Below are 22,365 nucleotides of genomic sequence, written 5' to 3' on the forward strand. Positions count from 1 at the left end.
TCCCTGGCCCAAGACTGCCCTGAGTGGAGGAAGTGCATCCGAGAGGGCACTGAGCACCTCAAGTCTTAATGCCGAGAACATGCAGAAATCAAGCGCAGGCAGCGGAAAGAGCGTGCGGCAAACCAGTCCCACCCCTTCCCTCAACGATTATCTGTACCACCTGTGACAGAGTCTGTGGCTCTTGTATTGGGCTGTTCAGCCACCAAAGAACTCACTTCAAGCGTGGAAGCAAGTCTTCCTCGATTCCGAGGGACTGCCTATGATGATGGTGATGACATTACACCTCTGTAATTGGGCTTTTTATATACACTGGGTAAGAAAGGAATCCTGCACACATTGTAAAAACTGTACCCCTTTTACCACCTCTTCTGCCAGTTTATTTGGGAGTTGTTAAAATCTCTGTTTAACACATTGTGGACTTGTGCAGCAGTGGTCTGGTATGGTTTTTATGCTTGTGACAAATCTAACTTCAGGTTTCCGAACAAACTACTTTCATCTCCTGCCAACAGCTGCTGAAATTTGTAGGGGATATTTTTAGATTTACTTATTGAAAGATTCTAGGTCAGCCGCTTGTATCAGTATACACTTGTGATGGTGTAGTCATCTCTGGTACTCTGTAAAAGCATGGCGATACATGAATCATACATTAGGCATGGAATCGTATTCATCATTTTGGAATTCTCTATGCTGTCAACATGTGCACAAATTGGTAATGTTTTATTATATCATTACTGTTTTTCATTGTTAAATCATTCTATTAATCCATGAATTGAAATGTAGGCCGTGATTTTAAGTCGAGCAGGATTGGGGCAAGCAAAAAACTCTCATGCCGAGGCCCGGAGAGATTTTGGCCTCGATATTTACAGGGAGTGGGGAGGGGGAAAGGAGTTATGAACGGGAAACCAGCCAACCTGATTGACAAGTTCCTGTTGTCGGACAGGAAAGCCTGCTGCTGAAGGAGGTAGCGGAGGAGCAGGTAGGATGGCAGGACAAGATCGTGGTTGGGAGTGGTCGGGGAGGGAGCGTTCAGGGGGGGGATGAGATCTGGGGGGTGAGATCACGGGCAGTTGAGTGTGATTGGGGGGTGAAATGGTTGTCGGGGAGCAAGATTGTGGTTGAGGCAGTGAGATGGTGGTCAGGGGGCCGAATGGTGGCCGAGGGGAGCAAAATGGTGGTCGGGGAGGGGGGAGATGGTGGTCAGGAGGGCGAGGTGCTGGTCGGAATGAGCGAAATGGTGGTGGGGGGGAGTGAAGCTTATGGTCAGGGGGAGCGGTGATGAGATGGTGGTCGGGGGGGGCGAGATCACGGTGGGAGGAACGGACAGATTGCAGGGGGGCGCAGGGTTTACAGGTTAGCTTGTCGAACTAGGAGGAAACACTCCTGCTCCTCCAGGCCCAACAAGTAGCACTGTAAAGGCACTTACCTTATGGGTCCTTTTACCTGCCGGTTCTCCCGAGGCCAGGGAAACCTGCAGGAAATTAGTTAAAAATAAAAAGCTTGTTAAAATGGTGGAACTCAGCTTCCTTAAAACCTGTCATTGACTGACCCGCCTTCTGAGGGGGTATTGGTCACCTGCCCCCTGTTCCATCTCTGTTAAAACCGGAAGTGGGCGGGTTCGTAGCGGGTGAGAGTCGGGTTTGAAATTTAAAAAATGTAAACTTCTCACCTGATTGCGGTTGCTTCTGCTGGCCAGCAGACAACTTCTAATGACCAGCAGTATAATGGACATTTATAGGTAGGCTGTTCGTTTCCGTTGTACAATGTTAAAGGAACTAATATGTCATGTGACCGAATGTCATGTGACCGAACCGCCAGGAACAGCTCCAACCAAAGTTGGTCACCCGAGTCCCTGGTCTGTCCTGAGTTGAGTGACCTTACTTTAGGCAGCAGTGGAGGTGCAACAATTGGCCTCGGAACCTTTGGGTTTGCGAGTTGTCTCTTTGGGAAAAAAATTGGAGGAAAAAAAAGAACAAAAGAAAGAACGAACCGTGCAGCTGAATCCTGTGTGGAAAGGAATAACATTCTTGAAACAAAAATATTTTTCAGTTAGACAGTTCCAGCTGTTCAGTTTGTACGAACAGGCGTGTCCTGTTGCATACCTCACATTTGTTCTTTTCTTTACATGCAGAATTTGGCTGAGATTTTCCTCTGCAGCAGTAATCCTGCCAGAACTGTGCTAAAGCAGATGTTGCACCTGCCCATAGTTCCTGCAGCTGATCCTGCTTTTATTTTTCCTGTCTCAGCCAACTTAAATAATGTTGGGCGGGTTCCTGCTGGTATTTCATGCTCTGCAGAGGAATGTATCTCTGGTGGGAAGGAGGTGTTGTTGCTGTTGGCCTTGGGCACCCACAGTAACAGGCAGCAACATTTTGACAAATCTTAAATTGTCCACTGACTGAGCAGCAATCAATCACCCGACATTCAACTGCACTCGGCTCGGGCTCATTTAAAATTCATAACCCCCTCCAGCTCCTTAACAATGCTGAATGCTGGAATGCAACACCGTTCCTGACATTCTGTGTTTCTATGCCATTTTAATGGTGCAAAGTACACCAGATAATGCATTTATTAGTAGGTCATTTGAATAGACCCACCCTGCATCCGTGGTCACTGCTGGAGGTAAATCGATGAAGTAGCAGTGACCGTGGATGCTGCCAGAATGGCTTGCTTGCTCATTTTGCTCTCTCATCTGTTCCTACATCATCCAAAATCAGGTGATAGAGAGGAGGAAAATCCAACCTTGCGGCCTAGAAATTGGGCCACATAGCACCTGTTTTTCAGGCGTGATGTGGCCTACTAAGGCCCCAAAATGGTGGGCAGGAAGCGCCTGCACATTTCCGGCCGTGAGCACGTCGCCTACCGTATTGGGTAAGCACAAACGAGAGGCGTCCTTTACCCACGTCTGAAGCAGACGTTATGCCCTTTGAATATGCAAATAAGGGGCCTGTCGCCTGCTGGAGGTCCCCTCGCCAACATTGGTTTGCCCCGAAGCAGCAATGCCTTTAAGGGCTGAGCTCAAGTAAACCAGCCCTTGGAACCACCTGCAACAAAGAAGGTAATTAACTTACCCTGAATGTGGAGCCAGGAGCAGGCGTGCACCTGCCAACCCTACATCAAAGGACCCGATTGCCACCCCCAACCCCCAGCATCGTTGCCACTCCGACCCAAAATTGGAACAAACAGCTCTGTCCTTGACAAGTGTAAAATGTCCTTTGGCCTTTCCATGTCTGGCTGAGAATGGTCATGTTGCCAACAGCCTAACATGTACAATAATACATTTGTTTCTGTCTATTCCACTGTTTTCTACTTGTTCCAGATATCAACAGCCTTCCTACCCACATAAATGGGGGTGGGGGGGAGGGGGGGAATGCCTCTCACACAGCATTACAACACTTTGTAATGATTTCACAGTCTTTTCAGAACAAATTAAATTCCACACTAACATTCAAATCAATTAACGCTTCCTCTGGGGTGTTAGAACAAAATGACAGGAGTCTGGACACCAGGTGACTAAGCAATTCTGAAGGTGTGGCATCGTATGAGAAGTCTGAATAACTAACTCCAGTATAGAAGATGGATTTCAGTTGCTTCCTGGGACGCTGAAGTACTTACTGCACTTGGAGAGTGTGAAGGAGTTATCAGGGTAGGCAGAGAAAGTGGAGCATCTTCGGGGTAGGTAGAGATATTCAGTACCTTACTCAACAGAGGCTGTATATGATCCCAGTTGACACTGAAGGATCAGAATGACTTGGAACACTATTTCCCTTACAGTGACAGATATCAATGTAACAAATTCAATGTTAGGTGTTACTACACCAGCACAGGCCGTTTGTTGTTCTGACCGGTATTTCTTCTCCCTGATTTTCTCCCCTCCTTTCTGAAAGTGCTGATTCCTGAGCGTCGGCAGTGACTGACCTTAATGAGAAGTTAGAGGAAATGACTTCTGATCAGCAGATGGATTGCAGCTGCTTCCTAGGCCGCTGCAGTTGGCTCCGGTGCCTCACCCAAATGTTCACTCTTTACATTTAAGCCCAGACAGTCAGTATTGGGAAGCTATTTTACCATGAAGGGCATCACAGTGATAGTGAACAAAAGCTCGTTGGTGTTTCTTGATGTAGGTCCGTGGTTAATTAGAGCTCTATAGCTGCTATCCTGGGTGATATCAGCGATCTGAGCAGAGACATATAGAATCTAAGCTGGGAGTTGCAGGTCTATACAGCTTACTTCATCACCACATGTGGCAGTGCCTTTACCCATTGAGCCAAGGGTGGGGGGGAGATGGGGGGTTCACTCTGCCAGTCGTTGATTTGCTTTGCTGAAATGGTCTCATTGTTTACTGGTGGAATGAGGACTGAATTATCTGTTTGTGTGAGCACTGTTGGAAGGGTCAGTGAGGGTGAAAGTGCAATTGGAGGGCCATATCCAGCCAGAAACTAGCTCACTTCTCCAGCAGCTTTCAAGTGGCCTCAGATGAAGGTTTTAAGCTCTGGCTTCAGTGTTCAGGCACATAATGTTCCAGTGCTATTAGTAATAGGCTCAGACAGGATATGATGTTATCTGTGTTTCTGCTGGGGCTGACTCAGGGATGAGGAATGGACTTTCTCCATGTGGAGTCTGGTGAGAGTGCTATACATGGTCTAGCCTACACCTCCATTACGTTGGCTTCTCAGGCTGCCCATAAAAGTGTTAGATCGCAAAGGACAGCCTTAAATAGAAATACAGCTTTAAATAGATAAGCAACTGCAAGCCTTGCCAGGGAGTGGGAGCATTGTTTGAAAAGAGGCCCTCTTTTATCTAAGCCACAGCTCCTGCTCAGCACAGAATTTTTTTATTTATTTTTTTACTCGTTGCCAATCTTTCCAATTTTTTTTGTCAGATCATCTTGTCAGATTCCAAACGCCAGAGGTCACCTTGCACACATAAAGGATCACTCTGCACCAATGCTCTTAGCCAAAAGGCCTAGAGCCACTGCACCGTTCCTGGAAGTACTGCAATACCAGGTTCGTGCCATGGAGGTGGATGGGTCAGGCCCCCCACACACCTCCATGGAGGTGGATGGGTCAAACCACCCCACCCACCTCCTGCTCAGCACAGAATCAGTACAAAAACAAGCAATCATAGGAATTGTAGCAATTTCCATGAAGCTATGAGGGAAAGGTATCTCTAAGCCAATAACCCACTTTTTGGAGAGGAGTGTATGAAACAGGAATGAACCGAAGGGAAGATACAAGGATGTGTAGAAGAGTAGGAGCTTGATAGCAAGCAATATAAAAATACAGAGCTAGAATAATGTGTAAGTGTTGGGAAGACGATGAACATTTTGAGATCATGTGATGGTACCCAGTAATTCTCATCACTTGGTACATGCAGGACGCTGGCACAGGAAGATAAAAGAAAGAAAAAACTTGCATTTATATTGCACCTTTCACGACCGCCGGACGTCTCAAAGTGCTTTACAGCCAATTAAGTACTTTTGGAGTGTAGTCACTGTTGTAATGTGGGAAATGCGGCAGCCAATTTGCGCACAGCAAGCTCCCACAAACAGCATTGCGATAATGACCAGATAAACTGAACTTTTATTGTTATGTTGATTGAGGGATAAATATTGTTCCAGGACACTGGGAATAACTCCCCTGCTTTTCTTTGAAATAGTGCCATGGGATTTTTTACATCCACCAGAGAGGGCCTCAGTTCAACTTCTTATCTGAAAGACGGCACCTCCGACAGTGCAGCACTCCCTCAGCATTGCACTGTCAGGACTAAGTAGTACCTGCATTTTGCTGTGTATCCTTCGTGTGCTATGCTTGAGACTGAACCCCTCCCGCCCTGACTGCTTCACCTCCTTGTAACTGCTTCAGAGTAGATGCATAGGAGCACGTAGCATTCAATGACATGAGACAATACTCATCAGGGTATGGCCCCATTTTGGATATCTTCCTAAATACCATGAAAGCTCACTATTGTGAAGCAATGAAGGTCAGTGCATGTGGTAATCATAGTTTCATGAAAACATGCTGCTATGCATAACATATCTTCCAGAACAGTCGAGACTCAATTGCCATGAAATCAGAAAGGAGTATATTTATTCATTAAAATACAAGTACAGCAGAATCTGTTAGATACAATAGGAAGGAAGAAACAACATTTATTTATGTAATGGTGACATCAATACTTGTGCTGACTATAAGTGAAGAAAACATTAAAATGGGGTAAAAATCAAGAATTTTCCAGAATTTCTTTTCCAAAATGGCATGTTCTGTATTGTATGTGGATTCAAGCGCACATATACTCAAAATAAATCTCAAATATCCTGTAATATCCATGATACATCAATACTGTTCTATCTGACAAACATATGTATAGTTATCCTCTCTTGTACTGTCGAGTCTAACAGAAGTGGCCATCTGCTACAATGACTGAGATTGCTAAATGTGCAGAACAAGAACTTCAGCAGCGGGAAACTAAGTGTCAGCACTGGATTGATGATTGCTTCCTTTACAACACCTTGTTCAGATCCTGAAAGAGACCAAAGATGTTTTTACAGAGGACAGCACCATTTGCACTAATGATTATGCTGATTAGCATAACGTGATGTGAAACTGCAGCACAGTTGTATCATCTTGCTTGATCAAATTGTGTGTGTGGGAGGAGTAATTTTGAACCCTCAAGAGCCTTGACTTTTTTGGCATTCGTTCTGGGATGTGGGCGTCGCTGGCAAGGCCAGCATTTATTGCCCATCCCTAATTGCCCTTAAGAAGGTGGTGGTGAGCCACCTTCCTGAACCGCTGCAGTCCTTGTGGTGAAGGAACTCCCACTGGTGATGAATGCCTCAGATATAAACCCACAGAAAGCCTCTAAGCCCTGTAACTTCATTGTGTACTTTCAAGAGAACCCATGACAACTCCATGCATTCTTAACAAGGATAATTGGAATTCCTCTAAGTAATTAGCTTGAATCAGAAGAATGCCTGGTGCTGTGGTATAAGAAAATGCTCAGTGCTATTATACAGAATGGTCTCTGTTGATCTTAATACAATATGTGTCAATATTTAGAGTGAGGTGCTGAAGAGCAGCTGGCACCCAGGAAACTATATCAAGTAATAAATCTTGATGAGTATAAAGGATGTGGTCTATGAGGAAAATGAATGAAATTCAAGTTTTATGGTGTAGAAGAAAGATGGTTAATGGGACCCTCATCAAGGTATATTTGTTAAATGGTATAGACAAGATAAATGTGGAATACTATTTTGAAATAAGCCAAGAATGTAAGTCCAGAGGACATAATTTAAATGAATGAAAAATACATTTATGAAGAACTTCTGTACTTAAAAAGTAATAAATGTTTATAATAATCTGCCAGGTATTAGGGCAGAAGCATTGGATTATTCAAAATGGCTGCTATAATGGAAAAGTTAGGGAACTAGAGAAAGAAAGAACAAACTTGCATTTATATAGCACCTATCATGGCCTCAGGACATCAAAAACACTTCAAAGCCAATGAAGTATTTATTTTTTGAAGTGTAGTCACGGTGTAATGTAGGGAAATGTAGCAGCTAATTTGCACACACCAAATCCCACAACAGCTATGACCAGATAATTTGTTTTGATAGTGGTGGTGATTGAGGAATATATGTAGGCCACAACACCAGGAGAGCTCCCTTGCTCTCCTTCAGATAGGATCTTTTAAGTCCACCTGGGAGGAAAGACAGGGCCTCGATTCAATTCCCACTATGGTAAGTTGGTGGAGTGGGGCTTGAACCCGTGCCCGTCTGACTCAGAGGCATGACCAAGACTGTAATAGGATGAGCTTTCACGGTTTTTTCTCATCCGTAACTTCTTATTTTATCAAAAGATTGTGGATGTATAGATTGCAATAAGTACTTTATAAAGAGTTAACTTTGCCATTGTGAGAGATGAACAAAAGCCATTTTTATTGTAAATTGCTTTTGAAGTAAAAAATCAGCAATAAGAGCTGAGAACTTGTAGGCTTATCTGGACACAGTAACAACAATGATTAAAGGGACGGTTCAGACACAGCCGCTCAGTTTAGTTGTCTGAATAAAGGCACTACCTCCGACCCCCTGCCAACTCCCCACCACCACCTGTGGCCACAGTTATCATTTCACACTCCTACCAGGTATATTTTTTGGTCTGATGATTAAATTATTTTATTGAAGATTTCTAAGCATTTACTACATCGGAGGAGCACCCTGCAGTTACACTATCGGTAGAACTGCAGTCTTGTGGTAAGATGGCAGCATCATGACTTAAGTGGAGGGTCACACATTGATTTTTGGGCATATTATCAAATTTTTATTTTCATCTATGAAAAAGGGACAGGACTGTTAGGGCATAATGGCCTTTTCCTATTCATGAAGTGCATTATATCCTTATGTTCTGGAACCATTTCTCTATAATACTACTAACAACATACACTCTCTTTTACACTTGTCTAAATAACAGAAATTAATCTTTTGTTAAATAACAAAATAAGTGTAATGATGCAAATCTATATACAAAACACAGATACAGGAAAATTAAACCTAGGAGGGGTCAACTGGTAAGCTATGCTACCAACATTACTGATCTTTATACCTTACAGTACAAGACCTTTCACACACTCAAAGCATTCATTATCGCCATTATCGTCTCCATATAATGAAGCAGTCATTATGGAACAGGTAAGCATTCAAACAGGTCTGCCACTGTAGTGTGAGTCGTAGATTAGTAATGGATACATAATATAAATGGAATTACTAAATGTGATAGAAGGTGTTAAATATCTTATTGCACAGGCTTTGCTCATTGTTTCCATGCTTACAAGAGTTGAGATGATATTTTACAATGGTACATCGGTGGGGTGCAGTGTTAAACAAACATCAGCACATGCTGCATTCTGCATTACTGATACACTACTACTGGCACCACCCCACATTACCATGAAGTAGCTCTCATCTCTCCCTGCTCAGATCTTAATCTCAGTTCTGAAAGTCTGTTGCACATGCTCGGTGTGCTTGGCTGGGTGCCTCTTCGCTTTAATGGTCAGCGTACCATCATCGCCTAAGGAGGATGTCACAGAGGTGGGGTCCACATCATCTGGTAGCTGACATTTGTGTGTGAATGTGTTCATTACAGTTCCATCTGCAGCAAGCTGAAAATGAAAGACATTTGCTTTATATGTGTACAAGTTATAGATATTTGAGCATTTGGAAACTCCGGACCTACTCCCACATTTGGACAGACTTTCACCTGAAATTGTGCTGTACTGCCACAAGGGCATGTATATTGACAGTGGTGGTAATGAGCAGCACTTCTCTTGTTGGGAGCACAAGAGCTGTCAATTTTGAAGAAATTTTCAATGCTACTTAATGGTGTCACACTAAAGACATGAGAGCCTTTAACATTTTAATTGTTTTTGCGTTAAATTAGAGAAATGTTTCTCGGGCCAAATGCAATGAATAATGTGATTTGTTCACCCCACCTTTATAGGACGCTGGTATGTTGGAGATCCAGGGAAGACCAAGGAGGGTGATTCTAGGACTGAACGTGTTAAAGGGTGAATTTTCTTTTTGTGCACTCTGGGCACAGAGCCTCATCCACCAGCAGCACATTTTGGAAAATCACCTGTAGTAGCCCATGATTTTCTGTCTATTAAAATGAACAGGTAGAAAATTGTGGGCTGAACACTCTCAATATGTGATTTTGGCAGATAGTGCTTTGCGCCAGTTGTGTGCAAGCAGAACATTTACCCTTAAGTGTTTAATTTGTTCTTGGGATGTCACTGACACTGGTAAGGGTGTATTTATTGACTGTTCCTAGTTGCCTTACACAGTGGGTACAGTAGCCTAATGGTTATAGGATTAGACCAGTAGCCCAGTTCATATTCCCACTATGGCAAGTTGGAAATTGATTTTAATAAATCTAGTAATGTGGGCTAGCACCAGTGAATGCTGCTGGATTATTGAAGTATCCAGCTATTTCACTAATGTCTTACAGGGAGTGGCAGAACTGTTCTGAGGTTCATGTGACTCCTGCTCCATGCTTTGTGGTTGAATTTTAATGTCCTCAGAGCAACTAGGGATGCACAATGAATACTGCCTTGCCAATGCTGCTCGTATCCCAAGAACAAATTATTAAAATATGATAGGCATTCTTCTAGCAATTTTTTTTTACAAACGAGTGGCTTGCTAGCCCACATCAGATAGTATTAAGAGACAACTACATTGGAACTAGAATCATATGTAAGCCACACCAGGAAGGGGTAGCAGGACATTTAGTTATTAAAAGACATCATGAGTTTAGTTTATTTTCAAGTTTGAAATAAAGATTGAGGAACTATGATTCAGTTTCTTAAACTGCTGATGCTCTTATAAAGGTGGAGATTCGGGAGAGAGAGAGACCTCATTGAGGTGAATAGAATATTAAACTGTGCAGGTAAGGTAAAGCAAGAATATTATTTCAAAGAAAAATCCAGGAAAGTAGGAAAAAAAATTAAATTCGTGAAAAATAAATTTAAAACATATCTTAGGAGGAAATCCTTTACAAAGATTGCTAAATGTTTGACCTCTTTCTGCAAATGAGAAGCGCTATAGAAATACAAGTTGTTGTTATGATGTAAGCAGACTTGCATTACTTTGTATCATGAGTGCAAAACTGGAGGGCTGGTACAAAATGGAGAGGCTTTAAGTGAGACAATATACATCTTCTTAAGGAGGCACAACCATGTTTGGGAGAATCACTGGGACAATTCCAGGATTTAGACTGAGGGGAAAAGGAGGCATAGCCCATGGCAACAAATGGCCTTGCCAGTAGTTGCTCCCATGCTATAGAGTGGCCAAGGTGTGGAAGGAAGATGCTCCCATGACAGCTGACCGGAAGAGGAGCATTTGGGCGGGAATGCTCACACACGACAGTTAGACTCTTGGGAGCAGGCTCGACTCCGGCAGCTAGGCCGCTCGTTGCGCTCACAAAACGATAGATTGCGGCGATTCCCCCCTCCAAAATCCGGGTCCGTTATTGCTGTACCTCGCAGACCCACCTGCCAGCAGACACCTTTCCTGCACACTTCTTTTCAGCAGTTCCTGACCGGTATCTGGCTGGGATTTGCGGCAGAGGCGGTGAATCATCGTGAGCTGAGCCAGGCCTGAGAAGAAGACACAGGTCGCTGGGCAGGCGGGGTCACTGCCAGGCTAAAAAGATGCTGATGGGCGCCAACATTTTCTGCCCCTTTTTGTGTAAAATGTTAAGCTGACAAAAGTTCACCGAAACATATTTTGATGAAGGAAATATTTGATTCCAAAGAGTGGGCAACATTTGTATTCTGATTTGGAATGCACTGCTGGAAAGAGTGGTGGAAGAAGATTAAATAGTAACTTTCAAAAGGAAATTGGATAAATACTTGAAGGGGAAAACTTTGTAGGGCTATGTGGAAAAGGGCAGGAGAGTGGGAATAATTGGTAGCTCTTTCAAAGAGCCAACACAGGCAGATGGCACAAATGGCCTCCTATGCTGTATCATTCTATGGTTCTATGAATATTTTGGAAACCCCTATTTCAGTTAAAATGGCTTCAAATCCACTTGGAATGTGCAATTCTTAGAATGAATTCCCAATACTGAGCCTGATCTCAGAGTGTATGTTGCTGTGATAAGCAGTTGAGATTGAGCATGGTTTTAGTTTGGGCCTTTTTTAAATGGCTGGTGTGCTGAGAGCCAGAATTCTTTTTAGAAGTGATGAAATACAGCTCATCTGTTTTTCATTAAGCCCAGTATGTAAAAGAAAAAGTCGATATTGAATTAAAGATTTGAGGAAGATCATTAAAAAAACCAACATGATTCAGAGTTCATTGCCGGGTGGCGTGAGGGTGGGAAGTGGAGGTAATACTCTGCCCTCATACTTTCACCATGTCATGTACCACTGGGCACTGTAAAAAAAAAATTTTTTTTTTAATTCGTAGCCAATCTTTCCAATTCTTTGTCAAATCACAAACGCCAGAGGTCACCTTGCACACATCGAGGATCACTCTGCGCCAATGCTCTTAGCCAAAAGGCCGAGAGCCACTGCACCGTTCCTGGAAGTACTGCAATACCAGGTTCGTGCCATGGAGGTGGATGGGTCAGGCCTCCCACACACCTCCGTGGGCACTGTAAATGTCACTGGTGGTATTTCACAATGATGACAAGCTTGCAGCGATCTCCTCTGAACAGAGGACAAAACCGCCTTGTGACCAGAGGACAGAGTTATGGTGGTTTACAGCTGTTGGGCTGTACGGTAGGCTGTGAAAGTTGTGGAATGTATGTTTGAGAGTTGGTCCTCTTTGAGCATTATGCATGTTGTATGATAGAATAAGGTGTACAGGAGTTGTTAAAGTGAAAGTCTTTGGATGTATCAAATACAGTGACTGGAAGAACCAATAGTACAGCAATATATATATCCTGAAGGTATGTACAATTGACCCAACTGAAACTCATGAGGATTTTCTCTCTTCAGCTTTTAATTTTAGGTATGTGTAATGTCTGTAAGCTTGTAATGTTTGTAGCTCCACACTGTGGATGTGGACGTATTGTGTACTGCAATTGCAGAGTTAATCATTAAACAGAACCAGGCAGATTTCTGGAGGCTTCCGAGAGAGAGCTGCCTGCCATGTTAGGAGCTGTGTGTGCTGTGCACTGTGAATATATCATATTTGGCGGCGAGATGGGATTTTTCGGATGATTTAAAGCTTAAATTTTGTTGGTGAAGGATTCAGCCAGCCGACAGAGAGACTTTGGACGTTTCTGTCTTTGGAAAAAAGCTACAAAATCCGAGGTAAAATACAGCACACGGTGTGAACAGCTAGAGAATAAAATGGCAGGTGTAATGGGACATTTGGGGGACTATAGACACGACCGGGAATGTTTTAAAGCGTATGTGGATCGGCTAGAAATGAATTTCACTGCAAATAATATAATCGAAGTTCCAGACAATGCAGTCCAGAACTGGGCTGTGTTGGAACGTAAGAGAGCGATCTTCTTTATCGGAGACAGGTCCGGCATTGTATTACACACTTGTAAATCTGCTTGTGCCTGACGAGCCAAAGCACACAACGCTTAAAGAGATTTTAACGAAGCTGGAGCAGCATTATAACTCCAAACCGTTAGAAATTGCTGAAAGCTATCATTTCGGGATTCGGAATCAAAAAACTGATGAAAGTATCAGTGATTACATCGTAGCATTAAAAAAGCTATCGATGCACTGTAATTTTGGAAACTTTCAAAACCGAGCATTATGGGATCGTTTTGTTTGTGGGGTGAAAAATGTTGTGATCAGAAGGAAGTTATTGACGATGGATGACTTGACTTTTGAGATTGCTTGTCAGACAGCGAGATCGATGGGCATGGCCGAACAATATTCCCGAGAATTAAATAATGATTACGGTCATCAGTCAACTGAGGTAAATCACCTGCAGATTCAAAGTAAAAGATGTTGGGGGCCCAAAGTCTCAGAAACTGGAAATTCTAACAGAGCGTCGAAGTCGTGCTATAGGTGCCTGGGACAACACATTGCTCAAAGTTGTCCATACGTGAAGGCAGAGTGTTTCTTCTGCAGGAAGACTGGGCATCTTGCGAAGGCATGCCAACTGAAGGGTAAACCAGCTTTCAAAGCTATGAGTCCAGCGTTCAAAGCTATGAGTAGAAATCCCAAGAGACTACATAACATGGAAGAACAACAACAGGACTAGAAGATGTTAGAGTTACACGTCATCAGGAGCACGAGGTTAACGGACAGCGATTCGGAAAGCATCAAAATCCACGTAGATGTTGCGGGATTCAAGATACCAATGGAAATTGACACAGGTGCATCCGTGAGTGTAGTACTGGAGTCACCATACCGCGACAAATTGTGTGATTTTCAACTGAAGAAATCCAAGATAGAGCTGCGAGGCTACTCGGAAGAGAAAATTCCTGTGGTAGGTCGCATCACCGTACCAGTTAAATATAAAGATCAATTTCAGAATTTGCCTCTACTGGTAGTGAAAGGAGACAAGTCTGCCTTACTAGGAAGAAATTGGTTGAGCTCACTGAAGCTGAATTGGAGTAAGACTTTCTGTGTGGAAGCGAGATTTTCATCAACGGATAAGGTTATCAAGAAGTATCCGAAGGTGTTCTGCGAAATGGGCAGTCCGATCCAAGGCTTCAAGGCGAGTGTCAGGGTACAGAAGGACGCTAGATCAGTTTACTACAAGCCACGTTCTGTACCATATGCACTCAAGGAGAAAGTTGAGTAAGAACTCAAAAGACTAGAGACTGAGAACATTATTTGTAAGATAGATCACTGTAATTGGGCTACACCCATTGTTGTTGTACCTAAGTCCGATGGTAAGGTAAGATTGTGTGGTGATTATAAAGTAACCGTAAACCAGGTTCTAGAGGATAATGTCCCCACTACATTGCCGAATATAGAAGATTTGTTCACAACACTGACAGGTGGTCAGATCTTCTCAAAACTGGATCTTACGAATGCCTACTTACAGCTTGAACTAGATGAGGAGTCCAAGTCATGTTTGACTATAAATACTCATCTAGGCCTATATCAATTTAATAGGCTACCGTTTGGAGTGTCTTCTGCCCCTGCCATATTCCAAGGGGTGATGAACCAGATTTTGCAAGGTATTGAAGGGGTAGTATGTTATTTGGATGACATACTAATTTCAGCACCAAATAGTCAAATTCATAATAACATATTGAATGAAGTCCTCAAACGGCTAGAGAAGCACAGAGTACGAGTGTCTGCTCGTAAGTGTGAGTTATTTAAAAACTCAGTGGAGTACTTAGGGTACAGAGTAGACAAAGATGGTTTACATCCAACCATGGAAAAACTGGATGCAATTAGAAATGCACCCACTCCCAGGAATGTCACTGAACTTCGTTCATTCTTGGGTCTTTTGAACTAGTATGGGAAGTTCCTACCAAATTTGGCTACAGTATTACATTCACTGAATGAACTTTTGAAAAAACAGGTCCATTGGAAGTGGTCAAAAGAATGCGATACAGTATTCAAGGAGTGTAAAAGCAAATTTGGTAGAGAGCACCATGTTAGTTCACTATGAGATATCTAAGAAGATTAAACTAGCATGTGATGCCTCTCCATATGGAATTGGGGCAGTGATCTCTCATGTATCACGTAGTGGCGAGGAGAGACCAATTGCTTTTGCTTCACGCACTCTCAGTGCCAGTGAGAGTAATTATGCGCAAATTGAAAGGGAAGCTTTGGCAGTAATTTTTGGGGTCAAAAAGTTTCACAAATACTTGTATGGTCAGAAGTTTACCATCGTTATGGACCATAAGCCCCTAACAGCAATCCTCCATCCAAAGTCCCCAGTTCCAACATTAGCTGCAGCCCGAATGCAGAGATGGGCTTTGATTTTGTCAGCAGATACATATGATAATGAATACAGACGATCAGCTGATCACAGTAATGCTGATGCAATGTCTAGATTGCCTTCCCCATCGCAAGTTACACCCAATAGGGAAGAAGTGTTTTATTTTTCATACATTGATGAACTGCCAGTCACAGCTGAAGAGATTGGTAGAGCAACCAAACGTGACCCAATGATGTCAAAGGTGTATGAGTATATTGCAAATGGATCGCCAAAGCAGGTAACAGACAAAGATACACATTCATTCTTCATTCATAGGAATGAATTATCAGTCGATAAAGATTGTATCATGTGGGGTGCAAGAGTGGTTATACCAAATAAATTCAGGTCCAAATTATTAGGAGACCTCCATGACCAGCACCTGGGAATGTTCTTGACCAAGAGTTTTGCACGCAGTTATTTATGGTGGCCAGGTCTTGATAAAGATATAGAGTACATCATGAATCAGTGTACGACATGTCAATCGGTAAGCAAGCAACCACCACCAGTACCATTACAGCCATGGAAATGGCCTTCCAGGGTGTGGCAAAGGCTACATATTGATTTTGCTGAGTTAGAAGGACAATAATTGTTCATTGTGATTGAAATTGTTTCGGATAATGGACCACAATTTCGTTCAGAAGAATTTGCACAATTCACGAGCAAAAATGGTGTGAAACATACCAAGGTTCCACTATATCATCCTGCTTCGAATGGTGCAGCAGAGCTCACTTTACAAATTGTAAAACATGCCCTCATAAAACAAATGTTAGATCCAAATCCAAGGAAACGACAGTTGTCATTGGATCACAAGTTGGCGAATTTTTTGATTACATATCGAAATATTCCTCATACAACTACTGGTAGGACACCAGCAGAGTTGTTTCTCAAATGACAGCCACGAACCAGATTCTCGTTGTTAAAACCAAATTTGGCACAGTCCGTAGAAGAGACACAATTAAGACAGAAAGAGAATCATGATAGAGGTAGAGTAAAAGAGAGAAGTGTGAAATTAAACCAGAAGGTGAGAGTGAAGAACCATCACCATAAATGGCTAAAGTGGTTACCAGGAAGAGTGGTGAAGATATGTGGTCCTCGCACATATTTGGTAAAGATGTTTGATAATGGACAGGTTAGGTTTGTTCATATTGATCATATTTTACCTACAGACATGGAAGGAGTTGAAGGTGGGAATGATTCAATTATTTCTGACTCATCAGATAGTTTTGATACACCAGTAGCAAATCCTAAATCCAATGTACTGGAAACAAATCCAGGAGAGAATCAGAATGAAAGTCTGAGTCCGAGTCAGGAAAACAGAGAGCCTGAAGTTAGAGTGAGTTCAAATGAAAATCAAGGAAATTCCGTGGAGGAAAATGTTCCTCAGGATGAGCCTCGAATGAGTTTAGATTCGACACCAGGTTTGGAAGGTTCTGTTCGAGAGCGAAGGTATCCTCTTCGAAACAAAAAATAAGTGGTAAAGTTAAATTTGTAAATAGGGGAAAAAAAATAAGTTTATATCCTGTGTTATGTATAAACATGAAAGTTGTGTATGATGTTTGTTATAATAACTTCTTCATTAAGGAGGGAGAAGTGTAATGTCTGTAAGCTTGTAATGTTTGTAGCTCCACACTGTGGATGTGGACGTATTGTGTACTGCAATTGCAGAGTTAATCATTAAACAGAACCAGGCAGATTTCTGGAGGCTTCCGAGAGAGAGCTGCCTGCCATGTTAGGAGCAGTGTGTGCTGTGCTCTGTGAATATATCATAGTATGACAGCGATCAAGAGCTTGATAATGATGCCTTACCTTCTCAGCATGGACTTCAATCTGGTTGTTGGAGGTGGTAACAATAATATCTTCAGGTGAGAAGTCGTTCACATCTACTGTGAATTGGTAATTGTCTCCCAGAGTCTTTTCGTTCCCCATGTTTCCTGGGCGGCCTATTTTGGGTAAAATATATTGTGCAAAACCATCAGCTATGCTTGTATTTGGGTGAAATGGACGGTGCATGTTGTTGGATGAGTTGGACTCTGTCCATTATAGTGGGGTGTGCAGGTCACAGAGGGGAAAATCACTATGTAGATGTTTAGTTACTGGGAATTAGCACTGGAGTCAATTCTGTATAAGTGCAATGATAGACCAAGCTAACAATTTGGTATTTGTTAGCAATATGTTAAAAAGCATGAGTCATTATCATGCCCACACACTTTTAATTTGAAATCAGCAATGTGACCTTTCCATCCCATTAATATTCCATCTGCAGGCAGGTTATGGGTAACACATGCTTTTCAGACTGATGAAGCAGCAATACATAGTAGCAAATGAGTAGGAAGATGCATTTGGAATATGAGTTATCCAAATTGAATTCAGAAGCCTTCAATGGAGCTTGCTATACCACAACGGATATAGACTACTGCAGAGACAAGATGGAGATAAACAAACTATAATCCAAAAATTTGCATCCATAAACATAGCAAAATTAAACAAAGTAGAGTAGAGCTAGTCTATAATGAAGCTTGGTTATTTGAGTGCCATTTGATTTGTTTTCTTTGTAATGAAGATCCTTTATTGCTTGATTCTTTTTTGACTCCCAGTTACTCATTTATCTCTTTCTTAGTGTTTCTCTTCCAATTAAAAAAAAAATCCTCTTAGCCACCCTTTTCTGAAGGCTGTTAAGTATGGTTCCATAGATGCTGGCAGTCCTCCAGTGTCTCACCAAGGTGGCCATACTTTATGTGTAAGCCTAAGCAATGAGTGTTAGTGTGATACTGAATCACGAGGCTTATCGCAGCTGACCCTTAACTGACATCCACACACATACTCTTTCAGTAGGTTCACAGGAACGAGATCAGGAACAGAAATTGCCCTCCAGTCCCTCAACGTGATGATCCTGAGGCTCACTGTAATACCCCGACCACCATCCGTATTGAGATTGGCTAACAGCACAAGCCAGAGATTGAAGCTGGGACATATCTGGTCTGTGTGATTGTTCCATTACATGGTGAACTTACCCACTGAACCCCAAGGGATACTCCCTTTTAAAAAATATCGCACTTTACTTTTTCTTTTTTTCTGTCGTACTTATTTCATTCCAATACCTTTCTAGCTTTTCTATGTGGACGTCTGCGCACGAAAGGCTTTTAGGTGCTCTTGGGGTTCTGTGTATATTAGATTTCTCAATCCTTACTGGATCATTCATTACATATCACGTAATCTGCAAACTTGAAAATCAGGGTCACAGGCCTTAATCATCAGGGACAAAGATTAAAAACCAGGGAGACTTTATTTTACTGTGCAAAGTGTCATAATTATTTAAATAACCATGAGATTTTCAGATTTTGTACTATCATGTGATTCTAAGGAGTTTGATGCATTATTATGGTTTCCACAAATACAGATTAAGGGAGTAGTTTACAGGTTAATTTGTATTTTTTACCTTTGACAATCAGCAGGATTTATATCTTACTGCGTTATATAGTAAGTACATAGTTTAAGTCCATATGGCATCAAAATACAGTAAAGTGTTCCCTCCAACTGAAAAAGTTTTTTAAAACCCAAATTAAGCACATTTCAGACTTGCTTTATCCCTCAACACTGGTAACTCCAAAAATAAGTCTAGGACCAACGGTTTTAAACTTGGCAAATTTGGAATGCCACTCTGAGGTTGAGACGGCAAGGCGGGATTGAAATTCACTCACACAATCGGCATGCCCAAATTAAATCAGGACAGTTGTAAAGTAGCATTGATTATCGCCTCATGCTCAGTTTTCACCATGTGTTTTTTTTCTGTCCTCTCTCAACCTGCTACTCCAGTACGAGACCCACTGGTTCATGCTCCAGTCTTAGACTAATCTTGTACTTTAGTTAGCTTCCTTCTCCTAGGTTAGTATACAGTTAACATCCATAGAATGTTTTCTTATTTTGCATAATCATGTTTAGGTGTTTTAATTTGTTCCCTAAAATTAATTTGGGTAATTATAACCATACATCTTCTGACAAACACACACATTTCCAAAATAAGCCAATGTACAGCGACACTCATTCCAAAGTATGAATTTGATCAATTTGAATCTTGCAAGAAACCTTCATTTAATTTTATCTGCCTTAATTGTATATTTACCTTTTTTCAAAGATTTTAAGTTTTTGCTCGGCTATAATCCCATGGGAGTCCTCGGTATCCTCTAGGATACAATCACTCCACTTTTTTGCGATTTATTGATCATTATTTTCTATTTTTATGAAATTAGATCTTTTTTCTGTGTGCATTTTTTCAGGAGATGTAAGATTCAACTTCAACTTTTAAATACCAATATCAATTTAAATAAAACTAGGACAGCACTTCAATTCTTCAGCGCATTTGATGTTGGTAACAGTGTGCATTTATTGCTCTGGACAGATCTCACTTGCCTGAAAATCCCAGTTGCTCATTTCGGGGCCTCAAGAAGCTTCCATGGAGGATTGAGGACTTCTCAAACTCGTCCCCAAAGAGACCCCTTGTTTTATCCATGCACTGATCCAAGCTTGGGCCCGAGGAAGAGGAGGAGGAAGAGGTGTTCTGATGAAAGCAACGCTCAGATCTGAAAGCAGTAGAGGATTTTACACTCATGGAAGGCAGATAAACTTTAAATCTCAAATATCAAATTAAGCGGCTCCTTTCTAGCAACCCTCAACGGTCAGGTAATACTGGATAAGCTTCCGAAGACCGAATCAGCTTTTGTGCTCCGATGGTATTCTACTGTGCTTTTATACAGACTCCTGCCGACTCGCCTGACTGCCGATGTCAAAACTTGATGTTAATTTTAGCTCTGGCCACATCAGGCATGCAGTTGTGAAAATCCTAACAGATGAAAGGTCGCCAGAGTCCTCTAAACAAACGGAGTGATCCAGGAATGTGTCCTCATAGCAAGCATTCCAGCCCAGCTCAATGGAGAACCTAAAAAAGCAATTTGACTCCTTGCATTGCAATTCTTGTTAAAGCTGCAGCTCTGCTGTCCCAAAACTGGAAAATTCTTTATTTAGACTGAGTGTCTGATTGGGACAAATAGTGAAGATTCGAGAAAGTCTGCCGAGACCTTTTGAATATAAATTGCTGTGCATTCAGTCAATAAAGTTGCTAGGAAAGTTGCAACTCATTTAAACGGTTCGTACAAAACAGAGCTGAATGAAAAATCTCTGGTTACATTCTGTCATGGATGTTTCACAATCTGTGCAATACATTGTCAAAAGCCTTATCATTTCAAATGAGTTCGCATTTAAAGCAGTAGAACACGGAGTGTGAACGTGATATCATTCAGAAGTCAAATTTGAACTTGGATCTTCGGGTTTTTACGCAACGAATGGTTAAGATTTGGAATGCACTGCTTGATAGGATGGGGGATACAGATTCATGAGTGGCCTTCAAAAGGGAATTGGATAAATACTTGAAGGAGAAAAAATTGCAGGGATATGGGGAAAGAGTGAGGGAGTGGGACTGACTGGATTGCTCTTTGAAAGATAGGCAGACTTGATCGATCAAATAGCCTCCCATACGATCATTCTATACATAAATACTCTACTTGCTGTGAGGAGGGGAAGCTTCTTTTTAGGACAAGACTTTATTAGACCTCAGGGTGTGGTGACTGTACGGTCAGTCTGAGTTTTACTTCTTCCTCAAGAGAAGTAGATGATCCAACGAGGCTTTATCGGCTTCGTAGAACCAGGGTAAGAAGAGGCAGTCAAGATATGAGAAGACGGTGACCAGTGGATGCCAAAGTTAAAGTGCTGAAACGAATGTTATTATTCGCTGCTGGCTAGCCATTCCATCAAAGTTGTTGAACCAGCCTGCTGGAGAGCACACAGAATAGGGACCCAGATATTGGGCATGAAATTTGTCTTGGGCGGTAGCGCAAAGCAGGCGGTTGTGAATCGGCAGCCTGTTTTACACTGCCCGATTTTCTTTTCCATTGACTTCAATTGATGAAATTTTTTTATGCATTTGTAATTTTGAATAATATCCGTGTTCAAACATATTGCAGTAACCCTGACTTTCCACCAGTGATGATACTGAGCTTTCAGAAAAGGCTGAACACAATAATACTGCCTGGAAGCATTAAGATTCAAACCCTTTTAGTATAGCCCGGTTTGAGGCAGTGACATCGCCTGGTCGCTAACTTTAGCCCCAGGTGATGTTTACCGTCTCCAACCAGAATATTAATTTTTAGTGCCCCAAGAGGGGGGTGGAGCGCTAACTGGAGTGTCCTCTTAGGGCACTAGGGCAGTAGTGCGGGAGTGCTACTGAAGTTGAAGCACTAGAATACTGGCAACCTAGCGCCTAAAGAGGTGAGGTGGACCAGGCAAAAACTGCAAGGAAATGGAAGGAACGTTAGCAACAGTCTTCTCGAGGTCAGAAAGGTAAGTAACTGTAAATAAAGTGCAATCTGAACACTTACCTGGTCAGTCCTTCAGATATCGCCCCGGGATCCTCTTTGCAGCATCTGCTTTCCCTGTCGGGAGTAGCGTCAGGCGCTACAGCAGGCGAAAGCAGTCAAGTTGATGAATGTGGTGCTAAGGGGGCATTGCACATGCGTGGCGTCACCAAATGGGTGGCACTAGAGAGTGCAGCGCTAAATGAGAGTGCCGCCGCTAAACCAGCAATGAAGTTCGTGGCAGGCTGTCTTAGCGCTCGGGCGGTAGGTGCTTAGGGGACTGTAGCGCCCTCCTCGGGCGCTAACGGGTGGCACCAAGCCAATGAATTTCTAGCCCAATATTGTTTTTCTTGTTATATGTGCATAGCATAGATATATTTTCTGTGTAGTCACTGTATAGTTGCATAAGATGGAGACTTGTTTACCGGAGGTACCATCAACAAGTTTCACACTGTAAACACTATGCTGGCACCACCAGAGGGTGCAACTGGTGGAGGCCCAGGGGTCACCTGTACACCACAGGTACCCAGGTATAAAAGGGAGTCCACCATGTGGTATCCTCAC

At 42.4% G+C, this 22,365-nt stretch overlaps 1 protein-coding gene across 1 annotated transcript; it reads right to left on the reverse strand.

Annotated features, from left to right (window-relative positions):
- Positions 1-6,055: 6,055 nt before the first annotated feature.
- On the reverse strand, positions 6,056-20,136 carry hspb7 (heat shock protein family, member 7 (cardiovascular)). Its single transcript, XM_070860282.1, has 4 exons — positions 19,805-20,136; positions 17,204-17,337; positions 8,938-9,150; positions 6,056-6,516 (listed from the first exon to the last, which is right to left on the reverse strand). Exons 1-3 carry the CDS (start codon positions 20,001-20,003, stop codon positions 8,965-8,967), a joined length of 519 nt encoding a protein of 172 aa, XP_070716383.1. The 5' UTR covers positions 20,004-20,136; the 3' UTR covers positions 6,056-6,516; positions 8,938-8,964.
- Between the last annotated feature and the right edge of the window lie 2,229 nt (positions 20,137-22,365).

This window comes from Pristiophorus japonicus, chromosome 18 (assembly GCF_044704955.1).
Source record: "Pristiophorus japonicus isolate sPriJap1 chromosome 18, sPriJap1.hap1, whole genome shotgun sequence".
Classification (NCBI taxonomy): domain Eukaryota; kingdom Metazoa; phylum Chordata; class Chondrichthyes; family Pristiophoridae; genus Pristiophorus; species Pristiophorus japonicus.